Here is a 25881-nt window from a genome sequence, read left to right as displayed (position 1 = left end):
AAACAATATCACCAGCTTCCCTGGTGGCTCAGTGGTAAAGAATCCGCCTGCCAGTGCAGGAGACGTGGGTTTGATCCCTAGTCCGGAAAGATAATGCATATGCCACAGAGCAGTTAAGCCTGTGTACCACAACTGTAGAGCCTGTGCTGTAGAGCCTGGGAGTTGCAACTACTGATGCTCGTGTGCCCTAGAGTCCATACTCCACAAGAGAAGCCCCTGCAGTGAGAAGCCTGCACACCACAACGGGAGTGTAGCTCTGGCTTACTGCAACTAGAAAAAAGCCCATGCAGCAACAGAGACCCAGCGTAGCCAAAAATAAATAAATAAATAATATATAAAAATATTTTTAAGGACATTTATAAGAAATTTTAAAAATAAAAATAAATAAAATGATGTGAAGAAAGTAATATGCAATTGAAAGGATTTTCTGACACCCTTCTCCACTTTTGTACATAGAAAGCCTGCTTAGCTGGATATAATTTAGAGATTGTAGGGAAAATGGACTGAGGTATATTTGCCCAAACTCTGTTGATTAGATTTTTGGGTCTTTGCCTGATTGGAGGGGAGAATTCCTCTCATCTTGACTGCTATCCATGTTATAGTAGAAAGGCTTTAAGATAGGATAAATTCATATAGTTTCCATGTTGACTTTAAATCCCGTTTTCAAATGAATTCTGAGTCTGGAGGAAGTATGTCATGATCAGTCAATGATGTCTGCCATTGACATTGAAACCAAAGAAGAACTGATTCTTCATCCCTTCTGTAGAATGATTGGGTTGACTGGAATTTAGCTAAGAGGTGTATATAGCAGAGGAGGGTATATGTATATCTGCCTCAAGATATTCATTAAAAATTGTGTAAAATGTTCATGAATTTAGTCTATATTCTGTCTTGTTTGCTTTTAGAATGATATTTTGTTAATGTTGCCATTAAAGAGGCACTGTACATGAGGCGCCTATTTGTATGGAACCAGGGATACACACCCTCAGAGAGACCCACCACTCTCTGCATGTCTCCCTCTCCACACATTTTATATCATCTGTCATCACAGTTAATTAAATACAAGTCAATATGCACCATAGGTTTGTTATGAATCATTAGGTTTTGTGACTAAGTGAAAGACCCCAGGATCTTGTTAAAGCTATGTATCACAGGACCTTCAGGTGATTTGCGTGCACATAAAAGCTGCAGGTACACTGGACTGAACTTTGATGAAGGATATTTATGAAAACCCTATAATGGACGTCATGTTAGTGATGAAGTACTGAACTCTTTCCTTCTAAAGATTGGGAACAAGAAAGGATTCTTGTTACAGTGTCCTGGAGGACCCAACCATTGCATAAGACAAGGGGAAAAAAAGTATTAAGGTCAGAAAGGAAGAAGTAGAACTAGTAGAACTGTTTCTGTTTGGAGATGACATTATTGTTTATGTAAAAAGGCCTAAGGAATATACAAGACAATTACCAGAACTAATAAGCGAATTCAGTAATATTGTAGGGTACAATGATAATATAGAAAAACTAGTTGTATTTATATATACTAGTAGCAAACACTAGGAAAATGAAGTTAAAATTTGATGAAAAATAGTATATAAAACATAAAATGCTTAGGAACAAATTTAGCGAAAGACATGTAAGACCTCTCTGTTAAAGCTAAAAAGCTTTGCTGAGAGATATCTAGAAAAAACTAAATAAAATAGAAAAATGTAACGTATTTATGGATTAGAAGACTCAGTAGTATTAAGATGTCAGTTTTCCCCAAATTGCTGTACAGAGATAATGGAAGTTCTTTTTTATTTTTTATAAAGACGTTGACATGTGGATTAAAATTTATATGGTTATATAAATGACCTAGCATATTCAAAGTTGTCTTGAAGAAACGAAATAAAATTGAAGAACTTATCATACTTCAAGATTAACTGTAGAGCTACAGTAATCGAAACACTGCTACTGACATGAGGCTGGAAGAACAGATCAGCATTGCACAACAGAAAGCACAGAAGCAGACCCAGACTTGGATCATTTTATGTCCACAGTGGACATTTTATTTTTGATAAAAGTACCGAGGCAATCTAATGGCAGGAGGTGGAGAGAGAAGAGAAAGTCCTTTCAACAAATGGTTCTGGAGTAACTGAATTTTATATGGGGAAAAGTTAACTTTGACCATTCATCTCAAACATACATAAAAAACTAAATTGATGTGGATCAGACCCAAAATAAAGTTAAAACTTTAAGCTTTAGAGAAAAATATAGGAGATAATCCTTATGATTCAGAGGATGAGCAAAGTTTCCTTAGGTCACCGAAAACAATAACTATGAAAAATAGACAAATTAGACTTCATCAAAATGAAAAACTTCTGCTCACAAAAGGCACTGCAGAAAATGAATAGGCAAGCCATGAATGGGGAGAAAATATTCCCAAAACATCAATCTGACTATTGGTTGGTATCCAGGATGTATAAAGAACTCCCACAACTCAGTAATAAAAAGACAAATAACCTAATACAATTGCAAATAGTTTGAATATCCACTTCACAGAAAGTGGATGTATGAATGGTCAACAAGCATACAATAAACACTTCATAAAACTGGGTATATGAGTGGCCAATAAGCATACAAAGGGCTTAGCGTCATCAGTCATCAGAAAAAAACTGGGACCCAAGTTCAACCTGATGTGCTCTGTCAGAAGCCATAGTGGTCAATAATGGAGTTGAGGGGTCATTGGCATTTGCTGGAAGAGCGGGTGGACCACAGCTGTTTCCTATTTATCCAAGATGTTTATGCATGTAAATGAAGTCAAAGACGTGGCCAATGTGGTTTTGACCTCAGTGTTAAAGTCAATTCAGATTTTAGCCCACAGGACAAGAAGTGGTAGTAAATAAAAGTCTGTAATTAATAAAATCATGTTGAAGGGGAGAGGATCCAGAAAGGGTCCTTGTTTTCTCTGTGTTCTATGCAGACTCCTTTTGAATCAGCGTTATATTTGTTTTTTTTTTTTTAATTTCCTATTGCCTTTCCTTTCATTAACGAAAGAATATGGTCCTTCTGATTGTTTCCAAATTGGGAGAGGGGGGCAGAATTGACCTAGATCCATCCTTTATAGTTCTTGGAAATTGATGGTGCATGTTGGGTAATTTGATTTTCTGGCAATTACAAGGATTAGCTGTGAAATATAAAAGGCTGCCTTGTATTGTACTTTAAAATGAGCTCTGTGTGTGAGACACATGCCTACATTTTCCATTCTCATAGCAGAAATGTTTGGGAAATGGTTTTAGAGTAAAGCAAAGATAAAATTTTGAAATGACGAGAGGAGTTGTAGGTGCAGTTTCTTTCAAAACTGAAGAAGATAAAAATACACACATGGCCCTTTATTCCCAGGGTTAAACCTAAAGGTGATCTATTATCCATTCATCACTGTCAAATGAAGCTTGGAAGAGTGGCCATCTGGAGTTTTTGCTCACTCAGATATCAGGTGCTTCAGTAAGAGGTAGCGAGGAAAACTTGGCCTGTTCAGTTCGTGGTCTCATTTCCTCTTCCAATGGGAAAAAATTCCAGAGCCAAGTTCAAGCCAGTGTCCTATGATAAATCTTGGAGACTCAAGGTCAAGATCTGTGCTTTTTTTTTCTTCAGTGATTTTAACATTACAGTTGTGTATGACAGAATTATTTCTCAGGATGAATAGCACAAAATAAGGGCTTCTCCTGTATTCTTCCCTCTAAGTTCCTTTTGTTTCTTTCTAGCATAACACAGCGGGTGTAAACTGTGAGAAGTGTGCTAAGGGCTATTACCGCCCTTATGGCATTCCGGTCCATGCCCACGATGGCTGCATTCGTAAGTTTCATTCCAATTTGGTGTGTCTTAGACTTTGGCCACCTCATGCGAAGAGTTGACTTATTGAAAAAGACTCTGATGCTGGGAGGGATTGGGGGCAGGAGGAGAAGAGGACGACAGAGGATGAGATGGCTGGATGGCATCACTGACTCGATGGACGTGAGTCTGGGTGAACTCCAGGAGTTGGTGATGGACAGGGAGGCCTGGCGTGCTGCGATTCATGGGGTCGCAAAGAGTTGGACACGACTGAGCAACTGAACTGAACTGAACTGAACTAGACTTCAGGGAGATCATTGGGCTAAATTACGATTGGCTAATAATTCCTTTTGTTTTCTCTCTCTCTTCATGTTATTGGTTCTACTCCTTACTGTATGACCTCAGTTACATGTCTCTCTGAGAATCAGATTTCTTCTATATAAATGGAAATGATAATCTAGTCTCTAAGATTAAGTGAATTGTCATCAAAACCAATGGCAGTCTAGCGATTAAGACTATGCTTCCAGTGCAGGGATCATGGATTTGATCCCTGGTCAGGGAACTATGATCCTGCATGCCCCGTAGCATGGCCACACGCACACAAAATAAATTAAATAACAATAGTAAGAATAAAATAATTTCTTTTTGAAAAGAAACACACCAAAAAAACTACCTGGGAGAATACTGAGACTTGGGCCTGTCCCATACTAGGCCTGCAACAAATGTTTTCTGTTGTTTTGGCATGTTTCTGTGATCTCCAGTAATTTCAGATTTCATCAGAATTAGCATAAGACACAGAGCAATGATTTCATAAGGATTTACGAATAGTCATAATATTCAAAATAGTTATGATTCATTGAGCCCTTGCTATATACAAGGCAATGCCTGAATAATTTCACAAATTTCTTTTCTCACAACAAAGTTAATGTATTATTAGTCTCCTTTTTAGATGTAGAGAAATCGAAGGGTCTTAGTAGTTGAGTATTTAGGCCAAGGTGACAGAACCACTAACTAGTAGGCTAGAATATTGCTCATATCTGTCAGTGCTGCTGTAACCTACCGCTTCCATTGTGCAGAAAAACACCACTTTTTCCTCCTGTGCAATCATCAGCCATAGAGCAGATTATGGACTTTATTCAGCATGTGAAAGTTATTTTACTCCTTTATGTTCTCTGGCTATTGCAGTTAGAAAACAATTCCATTCCTAAAGTTGACTTCCGTGCCCACCTTCCCCCCAGATTCATTCATTGTATCACTAAGGTTTGAGGGCATCATCGTTGTTAAAAGTGGGTCTCTGTTTTCCCTCGATCTTCCACATCATCCCATGAAGTATGCCCATCATTTTTCTTGTGTTCACAAAAAAGAGGCCTTGGCTAAGGAAAACGGGACATTGTGAATATAGTCTTGCCTTATTAGGAACCTCAGTTTTCCATCACTTCTCTAGTTTCTTTCTTTGTTGCTGAGATGGTCTCCTGGAGGTATTAGAGGCATAGCATTAAGAATCCACTGGACACATGAATAATAACAAATTAAACAAAGGACCTCAGGAGAGGCCAGGCTTGGGGGATGCTTGGTGCTCATGACTTCTGCAGCCTCCTGGGTCCTCACTGCACAGGGACTCAGCTGAGCTGTGACGGTATTTTTGTTGCCCAAGGTGAGGACTTTGGCCAGGTCAGGGGAAGTGAGGGCGTTACCAAGCATTTTACAGCCCAAGTCTGTCCCTCTGGAGTGCAAACCTGACCATCATGTAGGTCAGAAAAACTGCCTTCAGTAAGTCTTATCATTTGATTCTAACATTTGGATTATGGACATGATCTTGCTGTGCTGTCCACGGATTATATATCAGTGTCTAGACATCTCACACTCATGTCCACAATACAGCTGTGTAACGAGGAGCACTCTGGACATTGGCACCTGGCTCATAGCCAGGAGAGGCTCTGCCCACCCAGCCCCTCCAATGGGGGGACAGTGCCTTTTGCCTCTTGCATGGTGGCTGGGTGGTGCTCACATCATAAACCACATCCTGGAGGCCTTCCAAGTGTAACTGCTCATTAAAGCCTATTTCTGAGGGCCACGGGGTTGGGTCACTGCAAACCATCCACCAGGTATGAAGTGGAAAGCAATGGCCTTTCAGGAACACACGTGGATCAGTGATGAAGGACTGGATTGGCCGAAAAGTTAGTTTGGGTTTTTTCGTAGCACCTTATGAAAATACCCAAATGACCTTTTCAACCAACCCAGTAATAAGGACATTAGGAAATATTGGCCTTAAGAGGTGCAATGAAGGACGGACCCTCTAAAACTGGGGTTTCTCTTAGCCTGCAGCTGCCACCCGGAGCATGCGGAGGACTGTGAGCAGGGCTCCGGCCGCTGCACCTGCAGGCCCAACTTCCGCGGAGACCACTGTGAGGAGTGTGCGGCCGGCTACTATCATTTCCCAGTTTGCTCCAGTAAGTCCTGGTGGTAGAAGGGGAGGCCTGGCTTCTTGGCGCTTACCTGGGCTTTGTGCATCGACCCCTGAGGGCGTGGCAGGTGGGGCGGGGAAAGAGAGGGGGACAGAAATAGGGCCAGGAAGGCTGTATTGGGTTGGCCAAAACTACGTTCACTAGTTTCAGGGTCACTGTTCAATGAGGATCCACTTCCACTGTCGAGTGTCCCATTTTGGAGGACAAATTATATAACCATCTTAGAGTTAAAGGAGCTGACTTTTAAGCCCAAACATAGTAACACTGAATCAGGACTTAGTCAATTTAGAATCCTTAATTATTGGAGAGAAGCTGAGCAGAAATTGTATTTTCATAAGCAAAGTTTTAGAGTAAAAACTTGTAAGGAAGCATTTTTTTAAAACTAGTCTCAATTTTACATTAAAGAACAAAAAAAGATACTAAAGGGACTTCTCTGGTGGCCCAGTGGTTAAGAATCCATCTGCTAGTGCAGAGGACACAGGTTCGATTCCTGCTCCAGGAAGATTCCACGTGCCTTGGGGCAGCTCGGCCCGTGCAACACAACTACGAAGCCCACAAGCCTAGAGCCCGTGCTTTGCAACAAGAGAAGCCACTGCAATGAGAAACCCATGCACAGCAATGAAAACCCATTGCAGCCAAAGTTAGTTAATTAAGTTTTTAAAAAGATAGTAAAGAAGTCCAGTTCAGCCCTAGTTGACTGGGACTTAGCCATTGTGAGCACAGAATATCCATTTCTGTTCATTAGTATGCACATCACACTCATGTCTGACCTTCCTGGTTCTAGATGCTACATTTTTAAGTGTAGCAATATTTCCTTTTTTTTTTTTTTCCCCCCCAGTTGGTTTTCACACACTGCTTTCACTACATTGGAGTGGGCATCTTCCTAGTTACTGCATTTACTGTTTTACTATGCTGTGTCCTTAATTTTTCTCTGTATTTTTCAATAAACTATTTTTCTAGGAATTCCCATCCTTCCTATTTCTACTCCAAGTCCAGAGGATCCAGTAGCTGGAGATATAATAAAAGGCAAGTAATTTCTCACTTGGTTTAACTTCAGTAAAAATGTTCTCCATATTCCTTTCCTTCTTCTACACACATGGCTATGTCCAAGTTCAAATCATTCTTACGGGAGCTTGGTGGTGCCTTGTGGGTGTGTTGCATTTGGACTCTTCACCCCCCTGCCCCTTCAACCTCTAATCCTGTCTGTGCTTTGCAAAGGCACTGCCTGATGAAGGGGACTAAGCCATTTGGATTGTCTGTCTCCAGTTTGCTCAGAAAACTTCAGTGACAGTCAGCTGCCTGCCGTCTGTCTTGATTCTCCATGAAGGGACTTTGAGAAAGGGACTGAATGCAAGCAGTTCGTTTGGGAAGTCACCCCAAGAAGCATCAGTAAGGGAGTGAGTCTGAGACTGAAGGGGGCCTTTTTGAAGTTGCCTTAGCAAGCTTGGTCCTGCGGTAGTTCCTGGAGCTGTAGCCCTCTTGGCAGCTCTGGGAGACAGCAGAGAACTTGCTCAGCATTCCCCCAGCTGAATGGAGAACTTCAGTCACCTGCTGGGTGGGGAGGGCTGCCTCTGGGGCATTAACTCTCCGGACCTGGCCTGCAGGGGGGCCAAGGAGCTGCTGCAGCCAGAAAAGTGCTCAGGGAAGAGAGTGGCCTGGTGTGCGGAAGCAGGCTTTGGGGTGGAGAGGTGCTCTGCCTATGTAATCCCTGATTCTGCACGTGTTTGGTGAGCACCTACTATGTGTCTGACACTGTTCTGGCTGCAGGGGACTTAGCAGTGAAATAAATTTCCCAGCTGTCCTACAGCTTATACAACTTATATTTTAGTTGGGGGTAGGGTGTGGGCAACTCATAAAGTAACATATTTAACATATAAACAAGCAAAATCACAAACGTGTTAGATGGTTAATATGCAGGGTTGTGTCTTGTACAAGGTGCTCCTTTTAAATGGGAATCATTCACAATGGGGAACTTACGCATCCTTCAGGCTGTGTCTCATATTATTGGTGTAAAATACTTCAGTTAAGAATTTCCAAACGCAGGTGATGGATCTCACAGATTCAAGGTTACTTTGGGGATATTTGAAGTTACTGACTCCCTATAATAAAGGTTGGCCAGATTTCTGTTCATTTAATCTCATTAAAAGGATCACAAAAAGGTACTGATTTATCTAAAGAGAAGTAATCCATCTGCTTACTTTGCCAACAAAGGTCCATCTAGTCAAGGCTATGGTTTTTCCAGTGGTCATGTATGGATGTGAGAGTTGGACTGTGAAGAAAGCTGAGCACCAAAGAATTGATGCTTTTGAACTGTGGTGTTGGAGAAGACTCTCGAGAGTCCCTTGGACTGCAAGAAGTTCTAACCAGTCCATTCTAAAGGAGATCAGTCCTGGGTGTTCTTTGGAAGGAATGATGCTAAAGCTGAAACTCCAGTACTTTGGCCACCTCATGCAAAAAGTTGACTCATTGGAAAAGACTGATTCTGGGAGGGATTGGGGGCAGGAGGAGAAGGGGACGACAGAGGATGAGATGGCTGGATGGCATCACCGACTCGACGGACATGAGTTTGGGTGAACTCCGGGAGTTGGTGATGGACAGGGAGGCCTGACGTGCTGCGATTCATGGGGTCGCAAAGAGCTGGACACAACTGAGCGACTGAACTGAACTGAATCCATCTGCAATACAGAAGACACAGAAGATGTGGGTTCAATCTCTGGGTCAGGAAGATCCCCTGGAGGAAGAAATGGCAACCCACTCCAGTATTCTTGCCTGGGAAATCCCATGGACAGAGGATCCTGGCGGGCTACAGTCCATGGGGTTGCAAAGAGTCAGACACAACTGAAGCAACTGAGCACACATGCGTGCACACACTTGGTCACTTGGGGACAGTACCTGTGCTTGACTTACCTTCTGATCCCCACGGCATGGTATTCTACCCATAGTCAGTACAGCAAGTGTTTCCTTAAATGTTTTCCGTTTGATTAGAATGGGGCTCACCTTTTGAGCCTGGATTACCATACACATCTCTGGTCTCCTTCCACAAGCATGTTTTAGATACTCTGTTTCTGGTCTGTTTCCAGTAACCCTTTTGTTATTCTGTTTCCTTTTCTCCCCAGATAGGCCTGTGGTGAGTTATGGAAGGAAATTTAATTGAATTTGAAGGAAAGTTCTTCTGTTACAAAATATTGGGGAAGCCTCAGAACACAGCCTTGAGGAAAAGAAATTCCACTTAGTGCAGTTAGATTTATTTGGGAATTTGAAAGCAGAGAGATCCCGTTCAATTTGATTTTCTACTAATGCACTTTAAAAACACCCAGTTTGGGGCCTGACCTCTGGCAGTGAACCTTAGGAGCACGAACATCTCAGCTGCCAAGAGATATACAATACTGGATGATACCAGGTCTCCCCCATCCCTGAGGATTTTAGTTCATTGAGGCCTATTGATGCTTTAATGTCTTCTCAGTGTTTCTTAGAGCTGTGTTTAAGAACCTGCTGTTACAAAATCTAAATGCCTGTGTTTCACCCTCAGATCTTAAATCTAGATTTCCAGGGTGAAGTTCAGCCTGGTGTTTTGAACAGATTTTCTAGATGATTCTGGCCTGTCTCTTGCATGCGTGCTAAGTCATTTCAGTCCTTTCCGACTCTTTGTGACCCCGTGGACCGTAACCCACCAGGCCCCTCTGTCCATGGGATTCTCCAGGTAAGAATACTGGAGTGGGTTGCCATGCCCTCCTCCAGGGGATCTTCCCGACCCAGGGATCGAACCAGCTTCTCTTATGTCTCCTGCATTGGCAGGCGGGTTTCACTAGTGCCACCTGGGAAGATTTCCAGGGGTGAAGTTCAGGCTGGTATTTTGAATGTATTTTCTAGATGATTCTGGTGTATGTCTCTTGTTAAGAACCACTGCTCTGGTTAGAAGAAATTTGTATTTCATGGTTGGCAGACTTTCCTATAAAGATATAGTAAATATTTTCAGCTTTGTAGGCAAAGTTGCGTGTACTCAACTCTGCTGTTGTAACATGAAAAGAATAGACAATACACGAATGAATGAGCTTGGCTGTGTCCCAGTAGAACTTTGTTTACTAAAACAAAAGGATCTGGCCCTCAGGCCTTAGTTTACAGATCCTGGGGCTCTATCAGCATCTTTCGAGTTTGGGATTCCACACCCAGGCAATGATGTTTTCCTAGGAGATTCCAGTGTGCAGCCCAGATCGAGAAGTCCTGTTCTAGAAATTCCATAGGCTCAGTTCCAGACACTTGAAACAAAGGAGACTTGAAGTGAAACGACAGAACCGTTTTGCAGGCCAGAATGTTTTTAGCTTTACGCGACCCTGGATATTATTGGGATTTTCTGGGTCCAAGTGATCATTTATAACCACTTGGCATTTATTTTTAGAAAGTTCACGTTTAGTAGACACATCTTCAAGGGCTCTTTTTGAAAATGAAAGGATACACGAACCATTCACTCTAGAGGGACACTGGCTTGTGGGTACTCTTTTATTCCTCCAAGTTCAAATGAAGAGTGGTAAAGAGCAAAATCAGCAGCTGCAGAAAGACTCTAAGTGCTTACTTTAGGAGAGTGATGCCATCTTGGGATGGGTTTGTAGAGCAGCCCATTTGGTTGGAGGACATGTCTGCCTAGAGCTTCGTTGACCCCGTGAAAAGGTTTTGATTCCCCTGATCACTTTGTAAGGAGCTAGTCGTGATTGTTGTTTAGTTGCCAAGTTGTGTCCGACTCTTTGTGACCCCATGGACTATAGCCTGCCAGGCTCCTCTGTCCATGGGATTCTCCAGGCAAGAACACTGGAGTGAGTTGCCATTTCCTTCTCCAGAGGAGCTACTTGCCCTTGCCAACTGGTGAGTCAGTGTGGGCGGGTCTGTGCTAATGAAGAGAACTCTGAGAGTTGGGGGTGACAGCCTGCTGGGGCATGCCTTTGCGCTCTGTCCCTCCCCAGGCTGGGCATTTTAACCTGCCTGGCAGGGTGGGGCAGCCACTGTTGGCATGGAGACAGGCCAGATACGGCTTAGAGAGAGACAGGTGAATTCTGATATCTTAGTTTGGCGGCTCTCTGTAGATGCCAGTAAAACAGAATTTAAGGAATGGTGTTTATCAAAGAGAACTGGAGTCTTGAATATTTAGCATATTCTCCATTCATTGGACTCTTATTAAGTGCCTCCTCGGTACCAGGCATGGCTGAGGCAGCTGCTAGTTCACAGTCCCTGCTCCCTGGAAGCCCCCAGGCCTGCAGGAGACACACCGGCAAACAGTTACAACAGCAGGAGTTAATCCTATGACCTGGCAAGGTGGTGGTGGTTTTGTCGCTGAGTCATGTCCGACTCCTACAACCCCATGGACTGCAGCCCGCCAGGCTACTCTGTCTATGGGGTTTCCCAGGCAAGAACACTGAGTAGGTTGCCATTTCCTTCTCTAGGGGATCTTCCCGACCCAAGGATTGAGCCTGCATCTCCTACATTGCAGGCAGATTCTTTACCATCTAAGCCACCAGGCAAGAACACGGAACAATAGGAACAGACCCGAGAGTCATCCTTATAGCTTCTTACAAAAGGGAGGGAAGGAAAATAGGAAGGTACATGGGAAGGATGGGAAGAAGAATGGAGGAAGGAAAGAAGGAAAGAAAAAGATAGAGTTCTAGAAGGGCTTCCTGGGACCAGGAGAAAGCCTTGAGAACATTACAGATTTGTATATATTGAGGTGGCCTAAACATCATTTGGAGTTTTCCATAAGATGTTATGGTGATGATTTTATAGCAAGTGATAGGAAAGCATCTTGAGACACCTTTTTTTAGTTTATGCAAAAGAGCTGCATGGGCTCTGGCAGCAGGAAGGCTCTGGAACTCTGGAAGGAGGGGAGGATTCCAGCTACCTTCCTAAGATACAGGCACGACGACCTGATGAGGAGGTGGGAGGTGAGGGTGGAGGAGAAGCGAGGGGCCTCAGAAATCTCTGGTTCCTGCACTGTGTGGGAGTATTTGCCAGATATCTTAAAAGGTGTCAGGAGAACATGATAACCACTGCACTACAAAAAGCACACCTAAGTTAAAAAGTAAATTTCAGAAACAGAAATTTAGCAATGCATAGGTACTCAATGCTTTTTTTCTGTTTACAGATGGTAGTAAATCTAGATTCCTTGGACTTCAATGCCAATGTCAAGTTCAAGTTTCTTACTGAATTCCAATGCCTGGTTTATCACCAAGACTGTAGTTGACAGTAAACCTCTGCATTTCACTGTGGTGGTCTCAGCCTCTGGGGCTGTGGCACTGGGGCCTCGTGTGGCAGCTGTGATGGACAGACAGGGTGGTGCTCATGCCAGCCTGAGTTCCAAGGCTTCTCTTGTGATGAATTATACCCTTGGACACATTTAGTGCCTCTTTTGTCAAGTTAGGTGACTGTTCGATTGAAGTATGAGCAAGTTAGAGATGATACAAAGACTGTAGAATTGTTCTGATTTACCCAGATCTTTTTTTATTCATTATTGTAAATAATAATAATAATTCTACAACTCTGTTACCAAGCTTTTACATGAAAAAGGGCAAAGGGAAGGAGTGGGATTTAGCTAGCTCTTCAGATTATCTACTATTTTTAACCCTTGTAGAAAATCTTTCCAAAGTGCACGAGGCTTCTCTTCCTTGAGAAGTAGGAGTGACCCAGTCAAATCTTTGATCAACCTTAGGGACTGCCTCGAGGGACCATGTTGCAGGTGTAGATGTTAATGTTCTTGATAGAAATGTAGATACTTTAAATACAAGAATGATTTGGATATGTATACTAATCTAGAACATACCTTGAACACAGCTTTTAAAATCAGTTCTCAGCTTGTATCCTTCACATCATATAAAGGGCATGGGGCTTTAAAACCAGGCTGACCAGGATTCACATTCCTACTCAGCGTTTCTGGCTGTGTGACCTCGGGCAAGTTAAGTAACCTTTCTGAGCCTCTTTTTTCTCACCTATAAAATGCTTATCTTAACAGGACTCTTGCTTGACCTCATTATCTATCTATCTATAACAAAGTCAAGCAAGAGCCCTGTCTTTCTGAGAAATGCTTCTTGATGAAAACATCCTGTACGTGGCAGCAGGTGTCCTGAGGTGAGCTCTCCCTAAGTGTTTAGTCTGGTAGGTTTTTCCTTCATCTATTGCTGCCTTTCACTATCTATTTAGCCTCTAAATTTAGTGGCTAAAAACAACATGACTTATTTCTTGCGATCTTGTGGCTTGGCGGGGCAGTCCTTCTGCCGAACTTGCTGGAAGGTCCACTCGGGACAGCTCAGTGTCTCTCTCCCTGTGGCCCTTTGTCCTCGAGGAGGTCAGCCAGAGTACCCCCTCACCCCCAGCGATCTCAGGGTTCCCAGAGCGTGAGAAGGGAAGCCACAAAGCCTGTCATAAATCCACAAAGCTACAAAACCTGGGCTCTGAAATCCCAGGACAGCGCTTTCCCCTTATTCTACTGGTCAAAGTCAGTCATGAGGCCAGTAAGTGGTTTCAGTAATTAAAGTGTGAGAGACAAACCCAAGTTAAGGCAGAGAGCGGGCAAGGGATGGGGGAGCTGCGGGTACAGAGTGGGTGGGGGAGGCCTTGCTGAGGTGGTGACTCCCGCACAGAGACCTGAAGGATGAGAGGGAACGCAGAAAGGGTGCTGCCCGCGAGGACCGACCGGCCAGAGTGGACGTCCTGAGACAGACAGGAGCTCGCTGTCTGCTGGGAAGGGCTGGTCCCTGCAGGCTTGAAATGAGCCCGGTGAGGTCCTCCAGAGCCTCTGATCTGGCTCTGATCAGGGCTGAATGGATGTCCATCTCTTTTCTTCTAAACAATGGAAGTGGAAATATGTTTAATTCAAGATAGTCATTCAGTGGGAATCTATTAAGTTGAAATTTTACTAAATAGGGCTTATGTGTGTGTGCGTGGTCAGTCGCTCATCTGTGTCTGACTCTTTGCAAACCCGTGGACTGCAGCATGCCAGGCTCCTCTGACCATGGGGATTCTCCCGGCAAGAATACTGGAGTGGGTTGCCATGCCCTCCTCCAGGGGATCTTCCCAACCCAGGCATCGAACCCAGGTCTCCTGCATTACAGGTGAATTCTTTACCATCTAAACCACCAGGGAAGCCCAACTAAGGCTCAGTTTAGGGGAAAAAATTGTTCCCACGGGCATGGATGCTAAAAGATTATAGATACTTTGTAAACTAATGTCTGCCCTAGAGGTTTCTGAATGGCACTGATCTTTCCTGGTGAGATGCCTTACTCCCTTTAAGATGAGTCTTTCTCAGGGTTAGGAATGTGTGTAAACCATTTGTTGTTCAGTCACTAAGTTGTGTCTAACTCTTTGCCACCCCATGAACTGCAGCAAACCAGGCTTCCCTGTGCTTCACTGTCTCCAAGAGTTTGCTTAAATTCATGTCTGTTGAGTTGGTGATGCTATCTAACAGTCTCATCTTCTGCTGCCCCCTTCTTCTTTTGCCTTCAATCTTTCCCAGCATCAGTCTTTTCCAATGAATTGGCTTTCCACATCAGATAGCCAAAGTATTGGAGTTTCAGCTTCAGCATCAGTCCTTCCAATGAATATTCAGGGTTGACTAGTTTGATCTCCTTGAAGTCCAGGGGACTCTCAAGAGTCTTCTCCAACACCACAGTTCAAAAGCATCAATCCTTTGGCCCTCATCCTTCTTTATGGTTCAACTCTCCTATCTGTCCATGGCTAGTGGAAAAACCATAGCTTTGACTATATGTATGTTTGTTGGCAAAGTGATGTCTCTGCTTTTTAGTACACTGTATAGATTTGTCATAATTTTCCTTCTAAGGAGGAAGCGTCTTTTAATTTCGTGGCTGCAGTCACCATCCGCAGTGAATTCAGAGCCCCAGAAATAAAATCTGCCATTGTGCCCACTTTTTCCCCATCTATTTGCCTTGAAGTGATGGGACTGGATATAAACTATAGAGAACTCAGAATCTGGGTTTCCACGGCAGACACTGGGGTGAAGGGAGAGACACACAAAGGGATGAAGGATGGAGAGCCCCTCTGAGTGTCTCTTCCTCTTTGCTCCTCTTCGCAGGCTGTGACTGTAACTTGGAAGGAGTTCTCCCTGAAATCTGTGACGCCCAAGGGAGGTGCCTGTGCCGCCCCGGCGTGGGGGGCGCTCGGTGTGACGCCTGCCTCCCGGGTTTCTACTCCTTCCCTATTTGCCAAGGTAAGTGAGCAATGTGAACATGGTGACCGTCAGTCCCCCGAGATAAGTTTCCTCCTAAGGAAATTCAGAGGCTCCTTTTGGCAGAACCGTGTGGCCTCCCGTTTAAGCGAACGAGCTGCTGGCTCATGTGTGTATGTTACGCGTGACCGTCCTACCCCCGCCATGTCGCCGCCCTTATTTTGTCTCTCACCCTTACCCTTCTTCCTCCCCAGCGGTCAGCCTGTGGGCTCTGGAGAGGAGGTGGTACCTGAACAGCGTTTAGGAACCTGCCAGGCAGACATGGGGGAGGAGGCTGGGGATTCCAGGATGGAGGACAGCACACGCAAAACCGCAGCCTCCTCCTTCTCCACTGGGTTTGTCTCTTAGTCTCCCATCCTAGTAAGAGTCACTGAAGGGGCTGGAGGGAGGGAGAGGGAGGAGTCTGGCCCAGGCCCCGAAGAACAACAGGTGTGCGGGCAGTGATAAGTGTGTGCTAGGTTGCTTCAGTCGTGTCGGACTCTTTGCGACCCGATAGACTGTAGCCCTCCAGGCTCCTCTGTCCATGGGATTCTCCAGGCAAGAATACTGGAGTGGGTTGCCATTGCCTTCTCCAGGGGTATCTTCCTGATCCAGGGATCGAACCTGGGTCCTCCCCCATTGCAGGCTTCCCTGGTGGCTCAGACAGTAAAGAATCTGCCTGCAGTGCAGGAGACTCAGGTTCGATCCCTGGGTCGGGAAGATCCCCTGGAGAACGGAATGATGGCTACCCACTTTTCTGAACTAAGGGCTTGAACCAAACCCATAAGGTAAATCCCAAATTAATTCAAGGTATCTTAACTCCAACATTTAATTATGTATCACAAAGTGATAATAGAAATAACAGACATGGTAAGTGTAATACGCTTGAATCGTCCCCAAACCATCCTCCCCTGCTCTGGCCTGTGGGAAGACTGTTCCATGAAACTGGTCCCTGATGCCAGAAAGGTTGGGAACCGCTGCTGTACCTCATTTTAAGAGCCTGTAGCCCCAGTCCTGGCTGATCTCCCTGTATGCACAGATGTCTGTATGCCACATCCCCAGCCCTCGCTTTTCCTCCTGGTCCTGGGCCTCTGTCCTCTGTCCCCCTTCTCAGCCTTGGCCTCTTGGGCCACAGAAACCCTCCGCAGTCCCCGCCCAGAGATTTGGATCACCTGGCAGCTGGGAGGGTAAGGAAAGGAATGGGGTATCTTTACTTTGTGTACCTTGACTTCCGCCAGAGAAGTTCAGTACTAGGAGTTGGAACACCCAGTGTGTTTCCCGTTGAAACGTCAGTACAGCTGATGCTTGTGTTGGAGTTGTACGAATCATCCCAGAGGCAGATTTAGTACTGAGCCGACTCTGGTCTGGGGTGGTAACCTCATCCTTGCAGGTATATTTTCTCCATGGAAGGACATCCCAAATAATGAAGTTTTAGAGCATGAGGTAGGGATGCTTACATGTCTAATTTAAGCTGTAGACCCCGAATGTCTCATTGACAAAGTGAAGAAGAACTAGCAGGTGGGAGACGAGGTGGAGACCTTCCATTTCAAGGTCCACTAGGGGCCAATCTGGGCTTCCCTGGTGGATCAGATGGTAAAGAATCTGCCTGCAATGCAGGAGACCTGGGTTCAATCCCTGGGTTGGGAAGATCCCCTGGAGAAAGGGTATGACTACCCTCTCCAGTATTCTTGCCTGGAGAATCCCATGGACAGAGGAGCCTGGCAGGTTATAGTCCATGGGGTCACAAAGAGTCAGACTTGACTGAGCGACTACACTTTGACTTTTCAGGGACCAATCCCAAAGGAGCTTATGTTAGGAGCAGGCGAGGTTATGAGTAGTGAAGATGAAGTCTGACAAAAGACAGGAGGAGAAAGATCAGGGCAGCCTCGTTCCTGGCAGTGTGGAGAGGTGTGCCGCCGAGTTTGTTCTTCCAGATTTGAGCCATTAGGCTCTGGAAGCTTTTGGGATGCTCCCACATTCTGTTGCCAATGGTCTCCCTTCTCTGGTACTCACTTTTTCTAACAGCTTTTGTGATCTTTTAATTTTTTTTTCCTTTGGGCAGTGTTGAAGCCAGTGGCTGAAGGCCAGACATGCTGAAATCTGAACTTGGTCTAGCGTCAAGGTCTGACCCAGTATTTCAATTTGCAGTCTTTCTTAGATGAAGTTGGTTGCTTGACCCATGGAATTTTAGAAGCGAACCAGTGTAGCCACAAACCCTACATCAGAGGGTCCAGTATAGTCTAGCCAAAGAATGTTTGTGTGGCTTTGTTCTAACATTGCTTTAAAATTTTTTAAAAATTTTCTTAAAAAGAATCCTAAAACTCTTCCTAATTGTTCTTGCCAACTGCAGTCCAGCATTTATGTTTTGTATTAACTTAATTTGCTCCAGACTTTAAGCGCAAGGCTGTCTCCTCATTTTATTTTGGATTCACTGAAGTGCTTGCAGTTTTCTTGATTGGAGCTGAAAGTGAAATCATAGATGTGAGGCCATGACGAGAGTCGTCTCTGTGTGTTTCAGTTTTATGTTTGTGTTGATGTCTGGCTCAGCACTTTGCACACTTGGTCCTTTGGTGGGGGAGTGCGGGAGGTGTTGTTCTCTTTTCATCCTCTCTGTCCATCCTTCCTTCCTTCTTCTCCTTCTTGATTTTTCTTTTCCTCTTCCTTCCTTCTCCTGCTTTTTCCCTTGTGCAATTTGCTAAGTAGCTGCTATTGCTGCTGCTAAATCGCTTCAGTCGTGTCAGATTCTGTGCGACCCCATAGATGGCAGCCCACCAGGCTCCCCCATCCCTGCGATTCTCCAGGCAAGAACGCTGGAGTGGGTTGCCATTTCCTTCTCCAATGCACGAAAGTGAAAAGTGAAAGTGAAGTCGCTCAGTCGTGCTGGACTCTTAGCGACCTCATGGACTGCAGCCTACCAGGCTCCCCTGCCCACGGGATTTTCCAGACAAAAGAGTACTGGAGTGGGTGCCATTGCCTTCTCTGAAGCAGCCGCTAGTCAGCACTTAGAGCAGAGACCAGGAGGGTGGGAGTGTAGAAAATTAGGGCCTCCCATGGCTGGCACTGAAGCCTGTCACAGTGGAGCTGCCCCCAAACCTCAGTGTCCTGGGACCTGAACTGTCCCCATTGGAGTTTGCCATAGTCTTTGGGTTATAGGTAGTTCCTTAGAAAAGTTCTATATATATGTTGCCAGTGCATGTCTAACCTCTTCCTACATGTCAGCGTATTCTCACAAATCAGACAAACTGGCCCTGGAAAGAGGCCAGATGCAACAGCAGATGGCAGGTGGCAGTGCAGGGGGAGGTTTCTGACCTGGGATGCCCCCGGGAGAGCCCTCTCCCAGCCTTTCCAAGGGGAAAAACCAAATCCAGAAGGATGGGCCAAGTTCTGTGCAATTTTGCTTTGAACTGGCCCTTCGCTTTGCAGTTCAGTGTTTGTCTAGAACATTGAGGCGGTTGGAAGAAGCCTTGGGATTTTCTGTAGGTCTGATCAGTTAGCCAGAGAGGTGGAGGGTGTTCACTACGATGGAACTGAAATGCTGACTTTGTGGCTCTGATGGAGAAGGAGCCAGCCTGCTCTTCCAACAGAAGGAAGAGCTCCCAAAATCCTGAACATCGAGAGCACCCCTGAAATAGTAAGGAGCTCTCTTTTCCTCGAAATTTACGTGTCGTCACTCTGTGAGTTTATTCACTGACAGGGAAGAGGGTGGTGTTCCCAGAACAGTGCCTCACACAGCAGTGCTGCAAGATTCAACGAGAAAACATATCAGTTGAACTACAGGGGTGGATCTGGAAAAGGATTTCAATAGTTGCTTATTCCTTCATTTAATAAATATCTATTTGGCATGTCATAGAGACCAGGACCCTGTATGCAGGTCAAGAAACAATAGTTAGAACTGAACGTGTAACAGTGGACTGGTCCAAAATTGGGAAAGGAGTATGTCTAGGCTGTATATTGTCACCCTGCTTATTTAACTTATATGCAGAGTACATCAGGTGAAATGCACATCAGGCTGAGTGAATCCCAAGCTGGTATCAAGATTGTTGGGTGAAATATCAACAACCTCAGATATGCAGATGATACCAGTCTAATGGGAGAAAGCAAAGAACTAAAGAGCCTCTTGATGAGGGTGAAAGAGGAGAGTGAGCAACAGAGGATGAAATGGTTGGATAGCATCATCAACTCGACGGATGTGAGTTTGAGCAAACTCCAGGAGACAGTGAGGGACAGGGAAGCCTGGCGTGCTGCAGTCCATGGGGTTGCAAAGAGTCAGACATGACTGAGCGAGTGAACAACAACCAGAAAAAAAGACCAGGACTGTGCTCGAGGCTGGAAGATTTGAGGGGAGCACAGCAGACAGGCTCCCTGATTCCTTGTATTATTTAATATCATCATTTTTAAATACTCTTTGAGAATCAAAGTATCTCAAAGCAGAAGCACAGTGAAGAGCAGATGAGAAGAAAAGATTCCAGAAACTCAGAAGGACTGGGATCAAAGCAAAGAGTAGATTTAAAATATTTGCAGAGCCTTGTGGTATTTCCAAGAGTGAGAAACAGGCTGCCAGTGTTGGGTTTGAGTTTGGGATCTGGCAGCTTTCATCGATAAGCTGGATAGAAACCCAAAGTGTGATGCCAGATTGAATCATTCATGATTTAAAATAATGTACCTGTGTTTAAGGCCGTGTCTTTGTTTTCACCTCTGGAGTGTATCTGCATCTTCCGAGGCTCCTTAGACAACCCCTCTGGTCCTGGGAGGAGTCAGTGTTAATTTCACCCATGTGATGCTGGCTGGAGCTGCCTTCTCTGTTGCTCCGGGCTCCTGTTGCTGCTCCGACTGCCAGCATGAGTGTTTGCTCTCTGCATTCCCTTCCTTAAAGGAAGAAGAGCAGAGAGGACCTGTGTCAGGGATCTCCAGAGGGACAGAACCCATAGGATGTGTGTCTGTACAGTAAATCCCCCACCTGTGAACGAGTTCCAGCCCCAGAGCACGTTCATTCGTCCAACAAAGTAAGCCTAGGTACCCCACTGACACAATCGGTTATACAGTACTGTACTCTGTATGCTTAGTCGCTCAGTAGTGTCCAACTCTTTGTGCCCCCATGGACTGTACCCCGCCAGGCTCCTCTGTCCATGGGATTCTCCAGGCAAGAATACTGGAGTGGGTTGCCATGCCCTCCTCAGGGGATCTTCCCAACCCAGGGATGGAACCTAGGTCTCCCACATTGCAGGTGGATTCTTAACCATCTGAGCCACCAAGGAAGCCCCTGTACAGTACTGAAATGGGTTTATAATACTTTTCACACCAAGAATACATAAAAAACAACCATGAAAAATAAAGAAAGCACTTTTAACCTTATAGTACTGTACCTTGAAAAGTACAGTAGTACAGTACAAGGGCTGGCATACAGGGGCTGGCATCGCCTGAACAGGCAAGAAGAGTTACTGACTGGAGGAGGGAGAGGAGGTGGGAGATGGTAGAGCTGAAGGATCGTCAGCAATAGGGGACGGAGGGCAGGCTGCGGTTTCACTTCTGCCTGTCATTGGAGGAACACAGGTTTGCATCTTTGAAAGCTTGCAACTTGAGGGTTTGTATGTAAGGGGCCTACTATATCTATAGCTATAGATAGATGTAGATACAGATAGATTTAAGGAATCAGTGCACGTGTTTGTGGGGCTAGTGCATCTAAAATCTTCAGGGCGGACGAGTAGGCTGGAGACCCAGGGAGGGAGGGGGGAATTGATGCTGCAGCTGGCGTCCACGGGCCGTCTGGAGGCGGAATTCCTTCTTCCTCCTGAACCTCACGCTCTTCTCATATGGCCTTCAACTGATGGGACGAGGCCCACCCAGACTGTGCAGAGTAACCTGCTTTACTTGAGGTCAGCGGACTTAAATGTTCGTCACATCTAACAAAGCACCTTTTCAGCTGTACTTGGTGTTGAGCCAACATCTGAGCCCTACAGCCTAGGCAACGTGCAAGCATAAACCATCCCAGAGCCCAAGAACGTTTCCTCAGTCGTCTGCCCTTGGGCAGGGACCTGATCTCTGCAGACAGGCATGGAGGGATTGTGGGGCCTCGGAGGATGCTGGCCCGGATAGCCGAAGGGCTGAGTCCTTGTCCAGCTGTCTGATGTGAGCTGGCTGAGCGGCACTAGGCCTGTTTCTTCTTTCTTACGTTTAGTTTCTTAGGACCATGTCACTAATTCTCTAGTCCCTCTCCTGGAGTTCTACCCCACTGGATTCTTGTCAAGTAGATGCTAATATTATTCCCACTTAAAAAAGGGGAAACTGGTTTTTAGAGCAACAGAGCGATCTGTTTCAGGTTCTAAGTCTGATTAGAGGTGATGCTGGAACTGCCTTTGGGTCTTTGGGGCCCCACCTCCGTACTCTTACGCAGGTCCGGGTGCCCCTACTGTGGGTCTGACTGAGGTCTTTTCTTCCAGCCTGCCAGTGTTCAGCCCTTGGGTCCTACCAGACGCCCTGCAGCCCAGTCACTGGACAGTGCGAGTGCCGGCCAGGGATCACGGGACAGCGGTGCGACAGGTGTCTCTCGGGCGCCTCTGATTTCCCCCACTGCCAAGGTAGGGAAGACCGCAGATGGCTGGAGGGTGGGCTCCTCTCCACTTTGTGCGTGTGGCCAGCCTCCCAGAGAAGCCTGCAAAGCCTGCCAGACCCACCGCTGGCCACTGCTTCACTTTTAACCCTAATCTGTCTGATTCTTCCCCTTGTAAGGTGAGATTGACTAAGGCAAGAAATTAATTAATTGTAGACATAATTTTAGTACGGGTGGAGAGCAAAGGGGCTGTGATAATGAAGGAAGTAAGTCTTGGTTAACTAAAAAATGTACTTACAAATTCTATAACAGCTAATTGTTAGTGTGTTAGTCACTCAGTCGTGTCCATGACTGTAGCCCACCAGGCTCCTCTGTCCATGGAATTCTCCAGGCAAGAACACTGGAGTGGGTTGCCATGCCCTTCTCCAGGGGATCTTGCCTCAAACTCCAGTCTCCTACATTACAGGCAGATTCTTTACCTTCTGAGCCACCAGGGAAGCCCAGCATCAAATTGGACAATTTAAAAAAAAAAAAAAAATCTCTTTGTATAATACTGCCCTCTTCTGGATAATTCTAAGGATATTCAAAATTCTAGACTTGTTTCCCCAGTCTCCTTTTCGTCATTTGGAAATGAACTTTTAGGAGGAGGCAGGGAAGAGAGTCGTTCGGTGACCAAAAGGGTGATTTGGGGAGTAAGGACCATGAAGGCTATTAGAGGTGTCTTTTTCTGAATTACTGAGTTGGTCCAGAAGTTCTTTTGGGTTTTACCATAAGATGTTATAGAAAAACGCAAATAAACTTTTTGGTCAACTGAATACATGCAAAGACCTTGCCACCCATCTATCAAAAAATATAAATATAGATGCACTAGTTTTAAAAACAAGGCAAACTTAAAGAAAAAAAACTTTGAAACATCAAAACAAAGGGACAAATGAACATTAAAACCCCAGACATTTCTATACCATATAACTATTTATTTATCATATCCAGGCTCCAGCAACATCTGTGACCCAGCCGGAACTGTGGACTCCAGTTTGGTAAGTAGAAGATTGTTAAAGCGTTGCAGTTCTAACTATTATTCTGATGTTTATTTGAGACTGACACATTTGTGAGCTTCCTGAAATTCAAAGTAAATTAAAATAAGACCTGAGGCTGAATTGCTTGATGAGGCTATCGCTCTTTTTCAAAGTACATATATGATATTGTAATTTCTTTTGGTCAAAACCAAAAGAATACAGTTTATTTAAACTTTTGTAGAATTGTAGAGTCCTAGTGTTCCTCTGAAGGCATTACCTCCCTAGAGACCTGCATATAAGCCTGACATAGATAATTAAAATTTAAAAAATCAAAGGCCAGTAAACGTTTAATTAAGCTGTCTGTGTACAGAGTAATTGTAGTCTTCTTGATGTTACTCCAAGCACAGTGCTGTGGCATTCTGATTCATTTTCTAAGCAATTTAGAAATTATCTTCTTAGCCTCAGAGCCTGCAAAAGCTGGAACCCCAGGTTCTGGAGGGAAAGTAGGAGAAAGTTCTCTATCCTCACTGTGGGACTTGATGATGTTTAAGCAAGGAGGTGACTCTTGCATATTATAAACACACTTGCAGATAAATCTAATTTCTACTGAATCTCAGCAAGTTAAATGTTCAGATATTTTCCATTTAGATTTATATCCACGGTGTAACAGAATCCACAGATAATGACAATGTTGTAAATAAGAATCATTAAGATTTTCTCCTAATGATTTTTTCTTATTCTGAATTTTCCAATTTTGTTTCAAGCACATATATGGATTCTGTGTATAACAAATAAGCAAATAGTAAAACAAAAGCAATTAGCACATTGTTAAAATCAACCCAGTACTTTCACTCCCCCTGAATATACTTAATTTACTTTTCATGGCCAAAATATATTTCTGTGACCAGCTTTTCTCAGAATGCTTGTTTGGGAACCTCTTCATTCTAAGATGTCAGATGATTAATTTTCTTTTAAAGGGCCATTGCCAATGCAAGCTTCATGTTGAAAGTCCTTCGTGTAGTATCTGCAAACCATTATATTGGAATCTGGCCAAAGAAAACCCTGATGGATGCTCAGGTAAGGTTTCCTGTGTTCAGTGTTTTTAATATATTGTAACTTCCTCTTAATTTTCTCTACCTCAGTGACTCAACTCACAAAAGAGCTATTGATTTAATCCATTCAGTTTGTTTGAAATTCCATATAAATGTTTTGATGTCTCACCCCCCAACTTTTGGCAGAACTTCTGTCATTTTTGAAATCTCAGCAAGGGATTTATATCCTGTTTCCATATGTATCATGTTGTTTATGATGGCAGCTGCTTGATAAATGGTTTTTCTGCCTTGTTTTTATAATCCACACTTTCCGGTTTCATTTTATTTTCATTTTATGTTTAGTTGGAAGCCAGGATAGAACTGAAAAACACCAAGGTAAAGATAGCTCAGTGGAGTGAATATTTTTCAATAGGGTATATTTTCATGTAAGCGTATCAGTAATAACCTTGACCTTAGAATCGGTTAAAAATCCCATGACAGTGCAGCTTTTGTCATTTATGAGTGGTCATAAATGAACCAGTACTTCTTGTAGGTAGATGGTATTGATCCAGTTGTTGGGTTCTGCTGAGCCCAGGAAGCAATCCAGTGTTAGGCCTGATGGATGCAAACTGGAATTCTGTTGGAGCATGCTGGAAAGTCATTGCACCTCTATTATTACTAATGTGTCCTGTAGAGGCAGAACTGGCCTTTCTGTAACCTTGGTCCAAGAATGCTCTCTTCTCTTCCCAGAATGCCGATGCCACGTGGCGGGAACCATGAGCGGAATTGGAGAGTGTGGGCAGGTAATGTGGGCCAATTTTTCCTGGGATGTTGGTAGAATATAGTAACAGTTAATTGTGGGATTTCTGCAGGAGGGGGTTAGTATCTCTGTAATTGTATAGCATGTGGCCATCTTCATGGGAGTTTTCGGATCCCGGCTACCCTGCTTCATAGGACAAAACAAGCCAGTTTGAAATCTAGATTACCAAATTCTGTGAAAAAGTAGTGAAAGTCGCTCAGTTGTGTCCAACTCTTTGCTACCCCATGGACTGTAGCCCACCAGGCTCCTTTGTCCATGGGATTTCCCAGGCAAGAATAATGGAGTGGACTGCCATTCCCTTCTTTACGGGATCTTCTCGACCCAGGAATTGAACCTGGGTCTCCTGCATTGTGGGCAGATTCTTTACCATCTAAGCCACCAGGGAAGCCCAGCAAATTCTGTAATCTCACCAAATTTTGTCATCTGCTTATTGTTCTGCAGTTAGATGGTGACTGTCATTGTAAATCCCATGTTGGTGGCGATTCCTGTGACACATGCGAAGATGGATATTTTGCTTTGGAAAAGAGCAATTACTTTGGGTGTCAAGGTAAATTCTCCCAGGGGTTCCTGTGTAAGGCAAAAATGTTGATGGGCAAAGACTGTCAGAGTAACCTTGCTTCTGAGTTCACTGTCTTCTTGCTGACTTTCTGATAGAATGGGACTGAAAAGTCCTGTCTGGGGAAATTGGCCAAAATTCCTTTAAGACAAATAGTAAATTTCAGCCAGAGCCGCTTCCCCTTGTCTTCTACCAGCACACTGTTGGGTCAATTATAAAAAATCACAATTGGGGTGTGGGGGAGCCCTGGGGGGGATGTAAATAACATCAAGACTTAGTCATTTTAGAGATAAATTTAAATGTAAATAACATCTTGAATTAGTCATTTTAAAGATAAATTTGAAATATTAAAAAAGTTCACACAAGATAATACCATGTTAAATAATACAATTGCAGGAGTGGTCGCCCCACAAGGCCACTCTACGATCTTTCAAGCAGCCT

General features: G+C 44.4%; 1 protein-coding gene across 8 annotated transcripts in view; it reads left to right on the top strand.

Moving 5' to 3' along the window:
• LAMA3 (laminin subunit alpha 3) overlaps positions 1-25881 on the top strand; it is a 259339-nt gene that overhangs the window by 79273 nt on the left and 154185 nt on the right. For 7 of the 8 annotated variants that reach the window (XM_086372933.1, XM_086372941.1, XM_086372935.1 and 4 more), the window contains 9 exons: positions 3740-3830; positions 6125-6256; positions 7232-7297; positions 15339-15473; positions 21908-22045; positions 23008-23054; positions 24011-24110; positions 24815-24867; positions 25326-25431. In XM_086372933.1, the coding sequence (XP_086229059.1) occupies positions 3740-3830; positions 6125-6256; positions 7232-7297; positions 15339-15473; positions 21908-22045; positions 23008-23054; positions 24011-24110; positions 24815-24867; positions 25326-25431 (868 nt within the window). The remainder of the gene's footprint in view (positions 1-3739; positions 3831-6124; positions 6257-7231; positions 7298-15338; positions 15474-21907; positions 22046-23007; positions 23055-24010; positions 24111-24814; positions 24868-25325; positions 25432-25881) is intronic. The other variant, XM_086372939.1, reaches the window with a different exon arrangement.

Source organism: Bos grunniens, chromosome 24 (genome assembly GCF_055505025.1).
Source record: "Bos grunniens cultivar Pamir isolate PY7600 chromosome 24, Bosgru_T2T1.0, whole genome shotgun sequence".
NCBI classification, from domain to species: Eukaryota; Metazoa; Chordata; class Mammalia; order Artiodactyla; family Bovidae; genus Bos; species Bos grunniens.
Note: the sequence above shows the minus strand (reverse complement) of the source record. Positions and strands in the feature narration are given on the sequence as shown.